Source organism: Oncorhynchus masou, chromosome 23 (genome assembly GCF_036934945.1).
Source record: "Oncorhynchus masou masou isolate Uvic2021 chromosome 23, UVic_Omas_1.1, whole genome shotgun sequence".
Classification (NCBI taxonomy): Eukaryota; Metazoa; Chordata; class Actinopteri; order Salmoniformes; family Salmonidae; genus Oncorhynchus; species Oncorhynchus masou.
In genome coordinates this window covers 59,410,646-59,425,384 of record NC_088234.1, presented here as the reverse complement: position 1 = coordinate 59,425,384, position 14,739 = coordinate 59,410,646, and the positions used below count along the sequence as shown (strand labels likewise).

Here is a 14,739-nt window from a genome sequence, read left to right as displayed (position 1 = left end):
CACAGATTCTCGATTGGATTCAGGTCTGGACTTTGACTTGGCCATTCTAACACCTGGATATGTTTATTTTTGAACCATTCCATTGTAGATTTTGCTTTATGTTTTGGATCATTGTCTTGTTGGAAGACAAATCTCCGTCCCAGTCTCAGGTCTTTTGCAGACGCCATCAGGTTTTCTTCCAGAATGGTCCTGTATTTGGCTCCATCCATCTTCCCATCAATTTTAACCATCTTCCCTGTCCCTGCTGAAGAAAATCAGGCCCAAACCATGATGCTGCCACCACCATGTTTGACAGTGGGTATGGTGTGTTCAGGGTGATGAGCTGTGTTGCTTTTACGCCAAACATAACGTTTTGCATTGTTGCCAAAAAGTTCAATTTTGGTTTCATCTGACCAGAGCACCTTCTTCCACATGTTTGGTGTGTCTCCCAGGTGGCTTGTGGCAAACTTTAAACAACAGTTTTTATGGATATCTTTAAGAAATGGCTTTCTTCTTGCCACTCTTCCATAAAGGCCAGATTTGTGCAATATACGACTGATTGTTGTCCTATGGACAGAGTCTCCCACCTCAGCTGTAGATCTCTGTAGTTCATCCAGAGTGATCATGGGCCTCTTGGCTGCATCTCTGATCAGTCTTCTCCTTGTATGAGCTGAAAGTTTAGAGGGACGGCCAGGTCTTGGTAGATTTGCAGTGGTCTGATACTCCTTCCATTTCAATATTATCGCTTGCACAGTGCTCCTTGGGATGTTTAAAGCTTGGGAAATCTTTTTGTATCCAAATCCGGCTTTAAACTTCTTCACAACAGTATCTCGGACCTGCCTGGTGTGTTCCTTGTTCTTCATGATGCTCTCTGCGCTTTTAACAGACCTCTGAGACTATCACAGTGCAGGTGCATTTATACGGAGACTTGATTACACACAGGTGGATTGTATTTATCATCATTAGTCATTTAGGTCAACATTGGATCATTCAGAGATCCTCACTGAACTTCTGGAGAGAGTTTGCTGCACTGAAATTAAAGGGGCTGAATAATTTTGCACGCCCAATTTTTCAGTTTTTGATTTGTTAAAAAAGTTTGAAATATCCAATAAATGTCGTTCCACTTCATGATTGTGTCCCACTTGTTGTTGATTCTTCACAAAAAAATACAGTTTTATATCTTTATGTTTGAAGCCTGAAATGTGGCAAAAGGTCGCAAAGTTCAAGGGGGCCGAATACTTTCGCAAGGCACTGTATGTATTCTGCAGAGGGACAAGAGAGCATGAGAAAACAGGTTTTGGCCAGTCAGGTAAAAATCAAAGTGCTGAAACCATGTTGGCTTGCTATTTAAAAAGATGGAAAACAAGCTATAGGATGAAAAACACCTGAATTTTTGGGTAGGTACAGCCAATTAGCGCTAGCTAACGCTATCTAGCAAAAATATTATATAAATTAAAAAATATTAGTTTTAAATTACAAGTCAAAGTTTCACTATGTTGTTCAAAATAATAGTGATATGTAACTATAGATTTTTCCAATATCACTATTATTTTTTTCCATCCTAACATGTGATCTAAAATTGACTCATTTCTTCTATATGTGTGTTGTAGGTCAATTCTGTCCAGAGATGGGGTTCTGTATCTGAAGCTAGGGCCCTATAAGGTCGACCTTCTGGACTGGAAGAATCTATTATCCCCGTCGTCGTCAACAGGAACTCACAAGTCCGCACATTCAAGGTACAAACATCCTGGTCCTCTGTTTACACAAAACTGGACTGACTGGACACCTTTCAACTAGTTACATGTCATCATGTACTTCATCAGTACTACTTCAGTACTACATATTGGATATTGGCTACATAGGAGATTCAATGATACTTAGAGTACAATCATAACTTTGTCAACATGGCATGTTTCATATACCAGTGCACATTTATTTCATTAGTATGTTAAGGTTGCAAAACTTGAACCACTGAAAATGAAATTAATGAACTATCAACACATAGCTCGCACAATGAGTCTCGAACATCCGTGTTGGCTAGTCAGAAAGAAGCATGAATGAGACATTTAGATATTGATACTGATATAATCCCAGTATAGCACAGAGTAGTGCACGTGACATCACTGTGGGGCGGCAAAACAACCAATATGTCTTGACACTATGTGTGACAGAATATTTCCCTGTGAGCCTACCAGCCTACGGTCCAATAGGCTTTTAGTCAACATGTCCCCTGTCCCACTAGATCCAATAACTCATTGGAAACCGTCAAGTGCCTCCGTCAGGCACGATCAGCAGACCTTGTTGTTGTAGCAGTTATTTTTTCTCCCACAGCCAGAGGCCATCTCGACCTTCCCCTCCGACGCTGCCTTGGTCTCCTTCGCTGAATACTTCTGTAAAGCCTTGGATAGCATGAGACACGTTGATTAGCAGAGTGGATGCTATGTGATGCAGCTGCAACTTAACGTTGCAACAGAGCCAACATTGAGGGTTTAAATTAGACATAAATACTGCCTATGTCGCTCCCCTTGTGAATCCGTTTGTTAATCACTTGAATCCCATTTCCACCAGGTAGATATCACTATATGTAATTGGACATGTGGAATATTTATTTTTGAATACACTGTGAAATTGAAGGAGATTGGTTCTAACCTTTAGCTCATGATTTGATTGCAATTATTGAAACACCCCTCACTGTCCTATTTTATAATTCCACAGTTTCTGATTCTGATTGTTCAATTGATAAGCACTCACTGGATGGAGCTGTAATTTACTGTTGCACTGAATGGAGCTTCTATTTACTGTTGTTGCACTGAATGGAGCTTCTATTTACTGTTGTTGCACTGAATGGAGCTTCTATTTACTGTTGTTGCACTGAATGGAACTTCTATTTACTGTTGTTGCACTGAATGGAGCTTCTATTTACTGTTGTTGCACTGAATGGAGCTTCTATTTACTGTTGTTGCACTGAATGGAGCTTCTATTTTGTTGTATTTGTCCAGAAACACAACACTTTGGCCTTAATCTCTGCCATTCGATCTGAGTGTCGTCACTCAGGAGAACCCTGAGATGCTGCCCACCTACATTGCTATTGATCAGGTAAGAAACATAGAAGTCACCTCATACAATAGTAACAGTGGTCTGTGCATGTTCCTCAGGAACAACTCTGTTCCTGGAGAGATATCCTCCTGGTTTTTGCTCCAACTCAAGTTTTAACTAACCTGATTTCAGCTTATCAACCAGTTAATTTTTAGAATCAGGTGTGCTAGATTAGGGTTGGCGTGAACCTACAGGACGTTATCGCTCCAGGAACAAGGTTGGAGAGCCCTGATATACATGCTCCCACTCATAGAATTCAGCTGTATTTTCATAGATTGGCTTTTACCCAATACAAACTGATGTCACTTCAATGTGCTCTCGGTTTTATGTCTCCAATGTCGTCTCTTAGTGTGTGTTGACTGTGCTTTTTGCCACAGGTGGTACTGACCCTGCAACACAGACTGAGGCAGGGGGCAAAGGGCAGGGTCCTGCAACACAGACTGAGGCAGGGGGCACAGGGCAGGGTCCTGCAACACAGACTGAGGCAGGGGGCACAGGGCAGGGTCCTGCAACACAGACTGAGGCAGGGGGCACAGGGCAGGGTCCTGCAACACAGACTGAGGCAGGGGGCACAGGGCAGGGTCCTGCAACACAGACTGAGGCAGGGGGCACAGGGCAGGGTCCTGCAACACAGACTGAGGCAGGGGGCACAGGGCAGGGTCCTGCAACACAGACTGAGGCAGGGGGCACAGGGCAGGGTCCTGCAACACAGACTGAGGCAGGGGGCACAGGGCAGGGTCCTGCAACACAGACTGAGGCAGGGGGCACAGGGCAGGGTCCTGCAACACAGACTGAGGCAGGGGGCACAGGGCAGGGTCCTGCAACACAGACTGAGGCAGGGGGCACAGGGTTAGGTCCTGCAACACAGACTGAGGCAGGGGGCACAGGTCAGGGTCCTGCAACACAGACTGAGGCAGGGGGCACAGGGCAGGGTCCTGCAACACAGACTGAGGCAGGGGGCACAGGGCAGGGTCCCGCAACACAGACTGAAGGAGGGGGCAAAGGGCAGGGTCCCTCAACACAGACTGAAGGAGGGGGCAAAGGGCAGGGTCCTGCAACACAGACTGAGGCAGGGGCACAGGGCAGGGTCCTGCAACACAGACTGAGGCAGGGGGCACAGGGCAGGGTCCTGCAACACAGACTGAGGCAGGGGGCAAGGGCAGGGTCCTGCAACACAGACTGAGGCAGGGGGCACAGGGCAGGGTCCTGCAACACAGACTGAGGCAGGGGGTAAAGGGCAGGGTCCTGCAACACAGACTGAGGCAGGGGGCACAGGGCAGGGTCCTGCAACACAGACTGAGGCAGGGGGCACAGGGCAGGGTCCTGCAACACAGACTGAGGCAGGGGGCAAAGGGCAGGGTCCTGCAACACAGACTGAGGCAGGGGGCACAGGGCAGGGTCCTGCAACACAGACTGAGGCAGGGGCACAGGGCAGGGTCCTGCAACACAGACTGAGGCAGGGGGCACAGGGCAGGGTCCTGCAACACAGACTGAGGCAGGGGGCACAGGGCAGGGTCCTGCAACACAGACTGAGGCAGGGGGCAAGGGCAGGGTCCTGCAACACAGACTGAGGCAGGGGGCACAGGGCAGGGTCCTGCAACACAGACTGAGGCAGGGGGCACAGGGCAGGGTCCTGCAACACAGACTGAGGCAGGGGGCAAAGGGCAGGGTCCTGCAACACAGACTGAGGCAGGGGGCACAGGGCAGGGTCCTGCAACACAGACTGAGGCAGGGGGCACAGGGCAGGGTCCTGCAACACAGACTGAAGGAGGGGGCAAAGGGCAGGGTCCCTCAACACAGACTGAAGGAGGGGGCAAAGGGCAGGGTCCTGCAACACAGACTGAGGCAGGGGGCACAGGGCAGGGTCCTGCAACACAGACTGAGGCAGGGGGCACAGGGCAGGGTCCTGCAACACAGACTGAGGCAGGGGGCACAGGGCAGGGTCCTGCAACACAGACTGAGGCAGGGGGCAAAGGGCAGGGTCCTGCAACACAGACTGAGGCAGGGGGCACAGGGCAGGGTCCTGCAACACAGACTGAGGCAGGGGGCACAGGGCAGGGAGCTGCTGTTCATCTGCCTGTCATGAAGAACTCAGCCGATGGCACCCTGGACGGTTGGCTCACTGGTGAGAGGTCTCAACCCAGTGGGAGGGGCACGTCTACTGGAGAATGTACTGTTAACAGATCCCTTTGAATCAACTGTACAATAATATATTAGCCTGACTGTACAGTTTGTACCAGTGTGTACCTGTAATGTGACACACATTTCCCATCAGTGGGACTGGACGTGTCAGAACCAGTCTTTGGGTGTGAACTGTAATGACATGGGAAACATGGAACGTTATGAATGGCTTGGCAACAATCGTTAGCAAACTGATTATGTGATGCTGTTACATGAAGAATACTCATAGGTCCATCCATGAATGCAGCTAACCTCGTTGGATCTGACGTGTGTGACTTGACTGACTTGGTCGCATTCATCTCTTAACTCTGCTGGTCTCTCTCGTGTCATTCCTCTGCTCATCTTTCATTTCCACAGGAAGTACACTGTTTCCTGAGCTCCTGTTGAAGTTGTCAGCTGTGCATCCCTTTACAAGCCTTGCTGCGCCTGGGCCCTCTCCTCATGGGGACTGCAAGCTTCAGGACTGGACAACAGGCCTGTTGAAATTACCTGACCTTTGACCTCTAACCATGGTCTCTTACTTTACCTTGGTCTTGACCCAGAAGGGTCCCTCTGCCTGCACTGCTTGTTGCAGCTCACAAGAAATGGACCTGATATTATATTAAATATCATTGCAAAAGCTTTCTTGATACAGATTGTATGTCAAATGTTTATACTGTACCTGTATTCCATATAAAATAATGCAGTAAATAAAAAGTGATTTGAGACTTGTGTATGTGACCTAGAATTTAAAGGTAACTATTAGCTAACATAGTGGATGTGGATGACCAATAACTTTCGGCATTGCACATTATCACTAGTACCCACTTCCATCTACATGTTGTTTTGGTTAACGTTCGGTGTTGTGGTGTTGCCATTTTGTATTTTTAAATGACGAGCCGTTTCAGCACAGCATGCAGTCTAGGCTGCCATCTCAGTTATCGTTATCTCAGAAAAGATGTTCTGCTCTCTCACATATTAATTCTGTTTCTGCGGTATGTGTTGGGAGGTACTGCGTGGGCTGTGGCGCAACGGAATGCATCGGCCTGAGCTGTGATCTAACACCTCTGGGAACATTCCACAGCAAATTGGAAAACATCCTGCAACAGATACCACACCCACCTCACCCCATACCAAGCTCTGTTGACTTCTATTGGCCTTGTATATCCAAATAGCTCTGTGTCCTCCACTTGACCATGAATGGTTATACAGGCCTTTATCTGTGTCCCCAATGGTATACTGTCAGGCCCTAAAATAACTATTTATGTGAACAGCTTTTTTGTGGCATCTTTAGGACCAACTGACATGAAAGGTACACACAGATGTGGCAGATGGATTGCAAACATACCACATTCACTGGAATGCTGTCATGTGGTTGAGCGACATTAGACAGACACGCACACACAGGAAAGTATTTGATTTTGCGAGGAGGGAGAACTGTCAAAATTAACTTAGGAAGGTGGAGTGGTGCAATTCTAATGTGGCTAACAAACTAATTCTCTGGTCGTTTTCTATACAATATAATTGAATAGTGTTTTGGAACATGGTGTATCTGCTGTCACCAGCCAAGTGAAGTGAATAACTGCAAGTTCTCTGGGGAGGTATCAACAAGTTCCCAAGCTGGCACAAAGTGGCAGAAATAACTCAATTTTTTTCTGTAGGAAGCATGACACTGCCATTTGGTTTGTTCTTCTATGGACATCCAGGAAATGTGTACAGAATCCACAACTTCACTTTCCAAAACATCCATTCATGATATTTTACAGATCAATGGTCAACCGGAACTGTATAGTGGGTGTAGAAGTATTCATCGGGTTAGGACCTTCAAAGCCGATGCCTTTAATAAGCTTGTGGGAGGGAGCAAGCGCTCCAGGGAGCGGGCTGTTTCCGCAATAAAGCATTCTATGAATGTCATACTGGTACACACCCTCTGGTCCTGGAGGTTCCCACGTCCTAAATCAACATTGAAACAAGACCAGTATGTACATTGAAATAAGACAAAACAAACAAATGAAAAATGCTTCTTCATCCTTAATGTGTTTGTTGTTTTGAAAGTTTCATTAAAACAATGTATGCAGAAAGAGAAACAATTTCCTGTTTTTAAATACATATGTATTGATTAAAGTTGTCTTAGTGCATACATATGTATATAACCTTACATCTGTGTACCAACAGACATATTTGTAATTGAAATTTTGTCAATTAATATTTGGATATTTGAATGTCAAAAGTTGTTCGTTCGTGGAGTGAGGTGGGTGTGACCAACTGCGAAAGAAAGTGTCACAGTTCAACTCCAAAGCTATGAATGACTGCAGAACTGCAAACGCCTAGTGTTCTTGTACATGAAGAGGCAGGACTGAGATACGTTAGGGACACTGCTTGGTCCGTTTTAGGACTTTTGCCAACGTCGAAATAACTTTTGGTCAACAATTAATAATTCAACCAACTTGTTCCTGTGCTAGCGCAAACGAGAAATCTCCTGCACTACTTATAATAATGGGTAAGTAGTGATTATATACAAAATAACCTATTTGATTTGTTTTAGTTAGTGACTTGACGTTTAAAAAAAATAAAGATATAACGAATATTTGACATATTAGAGTTTGAGGAAGCCATACAGTAATACTTTAATGGAAATATAAGTACATACAAGGGCCTATTAGGGTGCAATTAAATGGGTGTAAAACGACTAATTATGTACATATATTTATGGATACATTTTAACGATAACTTCCCTCTGAAATTGACATTTCGGGAAGTGAAGCAAGTTTGAAGCTGGCTGATACATAAAAAAAAATGGAGACTACGAAGCGCTCATGCGTAAAGGACGGTTTACAAAGATAAAGGGAAGTATGCGGTGTCAGCGTGAGATAGGAGGCTTGCTTCCTGTTCCCTTTTGTATAAAAAAAACTTAAGTGTGAGACTTCAAAATCTTGTAGTCTTTGAACCGTTGGAAATCTTACAACGCCATTTGGAGAACTGCCTTATTGCGCACGTAACGCACATTTCATACTTCCATCCAAATATGAACATAATGCGTGCTCTTTAACTACATTTATATGGGGCCAAGGTTTGTGGTGAGACGACAGTGCCGGGTCACATACTTTCATTGCGGAGTGACAAGAAGATAGGGGGCGTGAGCTAACTAGAATGCAGCACTTGTTTTACTACCCTACTACATCCCAAATTTACTGTAGACTGACAGGTATGGTTCATTGCCACTGTATCCTATATCCAAAGTTTACTGTAGACCGTGAGGTATGGTTCATTGCCACTGTATCCTATATCCAAAGTTTACTGTAGATGGACAGGTATGGTTCATCACAGATCTAAACGACTGGAAGAGGTGAATGCAAACCCCCCTCTATCCCATTCACCTCTGCTCAGATTGGACAGGAGATGACAGGTTGCCACTAGTTAAAACATTTACAGGAGGCTTATGCACTTCAGTGTTACATTTACTCTACAACTAAAAACTCTGTATTTTCCCTAGCCTGAATGAACCAATTTTCTGTCTCAGAATTAGTACTCTGGGATTTCCCTCTCCCTCTCATATCCATTCATGTGGTTTAAGTCTGGCTCAGTTAGCTTGCTACATTCATCTGATAAACTGTGAATAGAACAGTAATTTCACAGGATAGAGGTCATGGTCCAGAAGACTGTTTTATCTTTCTGTACTTGTGGAGCTCTGGTCACTGCGTTGAACGAGATATGGTAGTAGGTACCAGGCTCACCGGTTTGAGTGTGAACTGCAATTCTGCTGGGTTTTTCACGCTCAACAGTTTCCTGTGTGTATCAAGAATGGTCCACCACCCAAAGGACATCCAGCCAATTTGACACAACTGTGGGAAGCATTGGAGTCAACATGGGCCAGCATCCTGTGGAACGTTTTCGAAACGCTTTCGACACCTTGGAGAGTCCATGCCCCGACGAATTGAGGCTGTTCGGAGGGCAAAGGGGATTCAAGTCAATATTAGGAAGGCGTTCTTAATGTTTTGTGCATTCAGTGTATATGGTTAACAGTAAAGGCTTGCAACTAAAACCTAGTTTTGTAATGGTAAGTCAGTTTACAATGGTATCCCAGTCTGTTTTTAGTCAGAGGGACTGGTTTCCAGTAAGAACCTGACATTGTACGGCAGAAGAGAAGAGGAAGTGGTGGCCTTGACACTTGCATTCATTAAAACAACATGTGTAGTGTTGAAATGGCAGTTGGAGTCTGAACTCGTTTGGTTTTAGTATTGTGCTCCAAACTGGTATTAAGACTGGTGGTGCAATAGAGATTGTAATATCCACAACTTGAATAAAGCTAATGTTGAGTGCACTGAGTTTAATTTGTCTACAGTTATGGAGAAGAGCAATAAAAAAGGATTGTCCAATAGATATTCATAAAAGTTGATGAAGTGATAGCAGATTGAAATCCATAAAATCATACTTCATGAACGTACTGAAATCTATTTGAATGAAAATGTATTCAGCTCTATAAAGCTGTGAAGAGCTCATATCCACCTGGTGATGCGCCATCGGCTACATTAGGTTTTAGTGCCATCTAGTGAACATTTTGAAAGACGTTAGCTTTAGCCTTTCCACAATTTTGTATGGTTATATCTCTGTCTCAAGGTGGCACTGTTTTCACAATAACCATAGAGGAGGTTTTCCAATAGTGATGTGAGAGCACCTCACTATGGTCAAATAGAAATGGATAATGACACACGTTGTTGTTCCCACTAACACAAACCTTTTCTCGGTTACTAACTAAAAGGTAAATTGATACTTTAGTCCTGTCTCAAAACTGTCAATACAAGCCTAGATGAAAATGTAACTACCTTGATAACATTTTATTGTACTGAGCCCTGTGACATTGTGTTGCAAATCTAGTAACTGGTATACCAGTATCAACATGGTAAAAACACTACAGTATGTTCAGAAGGGGTTCTTTGGTTCAGGTCAAAGGTCATCCACAGATTTTGGCTGGTTCTTATTCAGGAGAATATGGGAAGTGTGCCATGAAGTCACACCCAACATCCTTGTCAGTCTGAATGCTTCCTGCCTCCCTGCCGGACGGACTGTGATGGGTAGGGCTAGTGAGCTGCTCTCTTCTCTCTGTCCCCTCTGGGATTAGAGGATGTTGACTGGATGTTTTGTGTCAGGTAGAAGTATTGACAGGCAGTTTCTCAGCAGTGGGGAAGGAAGGGATGAGCAGTGAGAAAGGGTTTCACACTGTCGATCATTATAATGAGGACAGAGACACAGCTGTTGGCCTACGCTGGTCTAATTGTCCTGACAAGGACGTTGTGTGTGTGTGTATTCAGTATGCACCTGAGGGATTTCAGTTCTCTCTTGCTGTGTGAAACGGATCGACCTAACACATATTAGACATTTAATTCTTATTGGCCAGTAATGCTGTTGGCAGGTGTGTCGTTTTACTTTAAGCTACAGACTACAGTGATGTAAAATGTGTTAGGGTAGACTAATGTAGACACATGGTCGACTAGGGCTGTAACCATTATGGAATTTTGGGTAAAAATTAATTGTCATACAATTGACCACTGTTATTGTCATAATTATCTGTTTTTTTAATGCAAAAAGAATGCATCTGAAAATTAGCTATAATATACTTAATGAATACAACACAGCTTTGGTGACACCCCGTCTCAAAAACGAATGATTTTGACCAGTTGGAACTTTTGGGAACTAAGCTTTTCCTCCCGACCATTCCTTTCTACTCATAAAATAATGACTAACTTTAACCTCTTCATGTTAAAATGAAAAACTGCCTTTGGGGAAACTATATTCTTGAGAGAGAAAAATCTCTGAGAGGTATAGTGGAGGAGACCCTCAAATTATTCTAGCTCAGGAAGGGATGTCGACCATAAGGCTGGCACAATGACCATGGGGGGAGGGGGGGTTATGTGGTGGGATAACACTAGCACCCTGTTATGAACAACTCTCATCGTTGGTGGTCAGACACACTGCATCACCCAAATAGTACAGTAGTGTGGACTGTGAAGTTAGGGTTGGAGGGAAAATATAATGCATGCAGACTCGCCCCCACATGTCAGACATTGAGTAATTAAGCACACAATGAAGAATCAGTCTGGGACCTGGCTGAGAATCAACTCTGTTTAGACTAGAATAGTACTAATCTATACTCAGTTCCTTTCCTGACTCACAATTTAACCCACAACTCCTACAGGGCTGTAAAACGGTCCTCGGCTCTGCATCTGATGTCTCTACATTTTCTGCATTTGATGTCTCTACATTTTCTGCATTGCGGATCCGAGGACCATTCATTCAAAGTTGCCACTCTCACATCAAAGTCTTCCTGTAATTCCAGCGTTTTCGGTTTCCCGTGATGGAATGGCTCATTGGCTGTGTGGGTGTGTGACAGAGTATATCTGGAAATATATCTGCTTCCGTAGCAACATGACCGACTCATCTAGGATTGACTCATCTCAGTTGCAAAAGGCCCTTCCTGTGTACCAGACGACAAGCACATTTACAGAAGTACAGAAATAGCTCCTTCTCAAGCCACAAAAATGTTTGTTTTTAATTCGTCAAAAGGAGCCTCTTACAAATAGCTTGCTTGTGTAATTTGACAGTTTAAAAAATATATATACAGTACAAGTCAAAAGTTTGGACACACCTACTTATTCAAGGGTTTTTCTTTATTTTTACAATTTTCTCTATTGTAGAATAATAGTGAAGACATAACTATGAAATAACACATATGGAATCATGTGGTAACCAAAATAGTGTTTTAAAAAAAGAAAATAAATGTTAGATTTTAGATTCTTCAAAGTAGCCACCCTTAGCCTTGATGACTGCTTTGCACACGCTTGGCATCCTCTCAACCAATTTCATGAGGTAGTCACCTGGAATGCATTTAAATTAACAGGTGTGCCTTGTTAAAAGTACAGTTGTGGAATTTCTCTAATTAATGTGTTTGAGCCAATCAGTTGTGTTGTGACAAGGTAGGGGTGGTATACAGAAGATAGCCCTCTTTGGTAAAATACCAAGTCCACATTATAGCAAGAACATCTCAAATAAACAAAGAGAAATTACAGTCCATCATTACTTTAAGACATTAAGGTCAGTCAATCCGGAACATTTCAAGAACTTTGAAAGTTTCTTCAAGTGCAGTCGCAAAACCCATCAAGAGCTATGATGAAACTTGCTCTCATGAGGACCACCACAGGAAAGGAAGACCCAGAGTTACCTCTGCTGTAGAGGATAAGTTCATTAGAGTCACAGGCCTCAGAAACTGCAGCCCAAATAAATGCTTCACAGAGTCCAAGTAACAGATACGTCAACATCAGCTGTTCAGAGGAGACTGTGTGAATCAGGCCTTCATGGTTGAATTGCTGCAAAGAAACCACTACTAAAGGTCACCAATAAGAAGAAGACAAGACTTGCTTGGGCCAAGAAACACCAGCAATGGGCATTAGACCGGTAGAAATCTGTCCTTTGGTCTGATGAGTCCAAATTGGAGATTTTTGGTTCCAACCACCGTGTCTTTGTGAGACGCAGGGTAGGTGAGCGGGTAATCTCCGCATGTGTGGTTCCCACCGTGAAGCGTGGAGGAGGAGGTGTGATGGTGTAGGGGTGCCTTGCAGGTGACACCATCTGTGATTTATTTAGAATTCAAGGCACACTTAACCAGCATGGCAACCACAGCATTCTGCAGCGATATGCCATCCCATCTGGTTTGCGCTTAGTGGGACTACCATTTGTTTTTCAACAGGACAATGACCCAACACACCTCCAGGCTGTGTAAGGGCTATTTGACCAAGAAGGAGAGTGATGGATTGCTGCATCAGATGACTTGGCCTCCACAATCACCAGACCTGGTTTGGGATGAGTTGAACCGCAGAGTGAAGGAAAAGCAGCCAACAAGTGCTCAGCATATGTGGGAAATCCTTGAAGACTGTTGGAAAAGCATTCCAGGTGAAGCTGGTTGAGAGAATGCCAAGAGTTTGCAAAGCTGTCATCAAGGCAAAGGGTGGCTACTTTGAAGAATCTAAAATATATTTTGATTTGTTTAACTTGTTATGGCTGCAATCCCGTTAACGGGATAATTTTCATCAACAACCGCTGAATAGCATAGTTCTACATTCAATAAATATTACTAAAAATATTTAAATTCATGAAATCACAAGTGCCATATAGGAAAACACAGCGTAGCCTTTTGTTAATCCACCTGTCGTGTCAGATTTTGAAATTGTGCTTTACAGCGAAAACAATCCAAGCGTTTGTGTAAGTTTATTGATCGCTCGACAAAACATTAAGTACAATTAGCATCAAGTAGCTCGGACACGAAAATCAGAAAAGCAATCAAATTAATCGTTTACCTTTGATCTTCGGATATTTTCACTCACGAGACTCCCAGTTACACAATAAATGTTCCTTTTGTTCCATAAAGATTATTTTTATATCCAAAATACCTCCGTTTGTTTGGTGCGTTATGTTCAGGAAAGAGCGGTCACGACAACGCAGACATATTCCAAATAGTTTCCGTAATGTCCACAGAAACATGTCAAATGTTTTTCATAATCAATCCTCAGGTTGTTTTTAAAATATATAATCGATAATATATCAACCGCAACGGTCTTGTTCAGTAGGAGAGGGAACGGCAATGTCTGCCCAAACTCTGTTGCGCAAAACTCATGCGAACACTTGACGCGATGTTATCGTTCTGGCTCATTTTTCAAAATAAAAGCCTGAAACTATGTCTGAAGACTGTTGACACCTTTAGGAAGCGATAGGAAAAGGAATCTGGTTGATATCCCTTTAAATGGAGCAAAGGGAGGCTATAGAACATGGAGTTTTCAAAATAGAGCCACATCCTGGTTTTTTATATTCCTCAGGTTTTCGCCTGCAATATCAGTTCTGTTATACTCACAGACAATATTTTGTCCGTTTTGGAAACTTTAGAGTGTTTTCCATCCAATACTAATAATAATATGCATATATTAGCAACTGAGACTGAGGAGCTGGGCGTTTACAATGGGCACTTTTTCATTCAAGCTACTCAATACTGCCCCTGCAGCCATAAGAAATAAACACTTTTTTGGTTACTACATGATTCCATATGTGTTATTTCGTAGTTTTATGTCTTCACAATTATTCTACAATGTAGAAAATAGTAAAAATAAAGAAAAACCCTTGAGTGAGTAGCTGTGACCAAACGTTTGACTGGTACAGTCTATATACACTGCTCAAAAAAATAAAGGGAACACTTAAACAACACAATGTAACTCCAAGTCAATCACACTCCTGTGAAATCAAACTGTCCACTTAGGAAGCAACACTGATTGACAATAGATTTCACATGCTGTTGTGCAAATGGAATAGACAACAGGTGGAAATTATAGGCAATTAGCAAGACACCCCCATTAAAGGAGTGGTTCTGCAGGTGGTGACCTAAGACTACTTCTCAGTTCCTATGCTTCCTGGCTGATGTTTTGGTTTCTTTTGAATGCTGGCGGTGCTTTCACTCTAGTGGTA

General features: G+C 43.5%; 1 protein-coding gene and 1 long non-coding RNA gene across 2 annotated transcripts in view; both read left to right on the top strand.

Annotated features, from left to right (window-relative positions):
- Window positions 1-4,258, top strand: part of anapc1 (anaphase promoting complex subunit 1) — a 39,947-nt gene extending 35,689 nt beyond the window's left edge. The window contains 6 exon segments of the mRNA XM_064930913.1: window positions 1,590-1,675; window positions 1,678-1,715; window positions 2,311-2,397; window positions 2,979-3,023; window positions 3,025-3,075; window positions 3,425-4,258. Coding sequence (XP_064786985.1) covers window positions 1,590-1,675; window positions 1,678-1,715; window positions 2,311-2,397; window positions 2,979-3,023; window positions 3,025-3,075; window positions 3,425-4,258 — 1,141 coding nt within the window.
- A 3,269-nt stretch (window positions 4,259-7,527) lies between these two features.
- LOC135511129 (uncharacterized) overlaps window positions 7,528-14,739 on the top strand; it is a 36,708-nt gene continuing 29,496 nt past the window's right edge. Inside the window, exon 1 of the long non-coding RNA XR_010451214.1 lies at window positions 7,528-7,735. This is a non-coding gene — a long non-coding RNA (uncharacterized LOC135511129). The remainder of the gene's footprint in view (window positions 7,736-14,739) is intronic.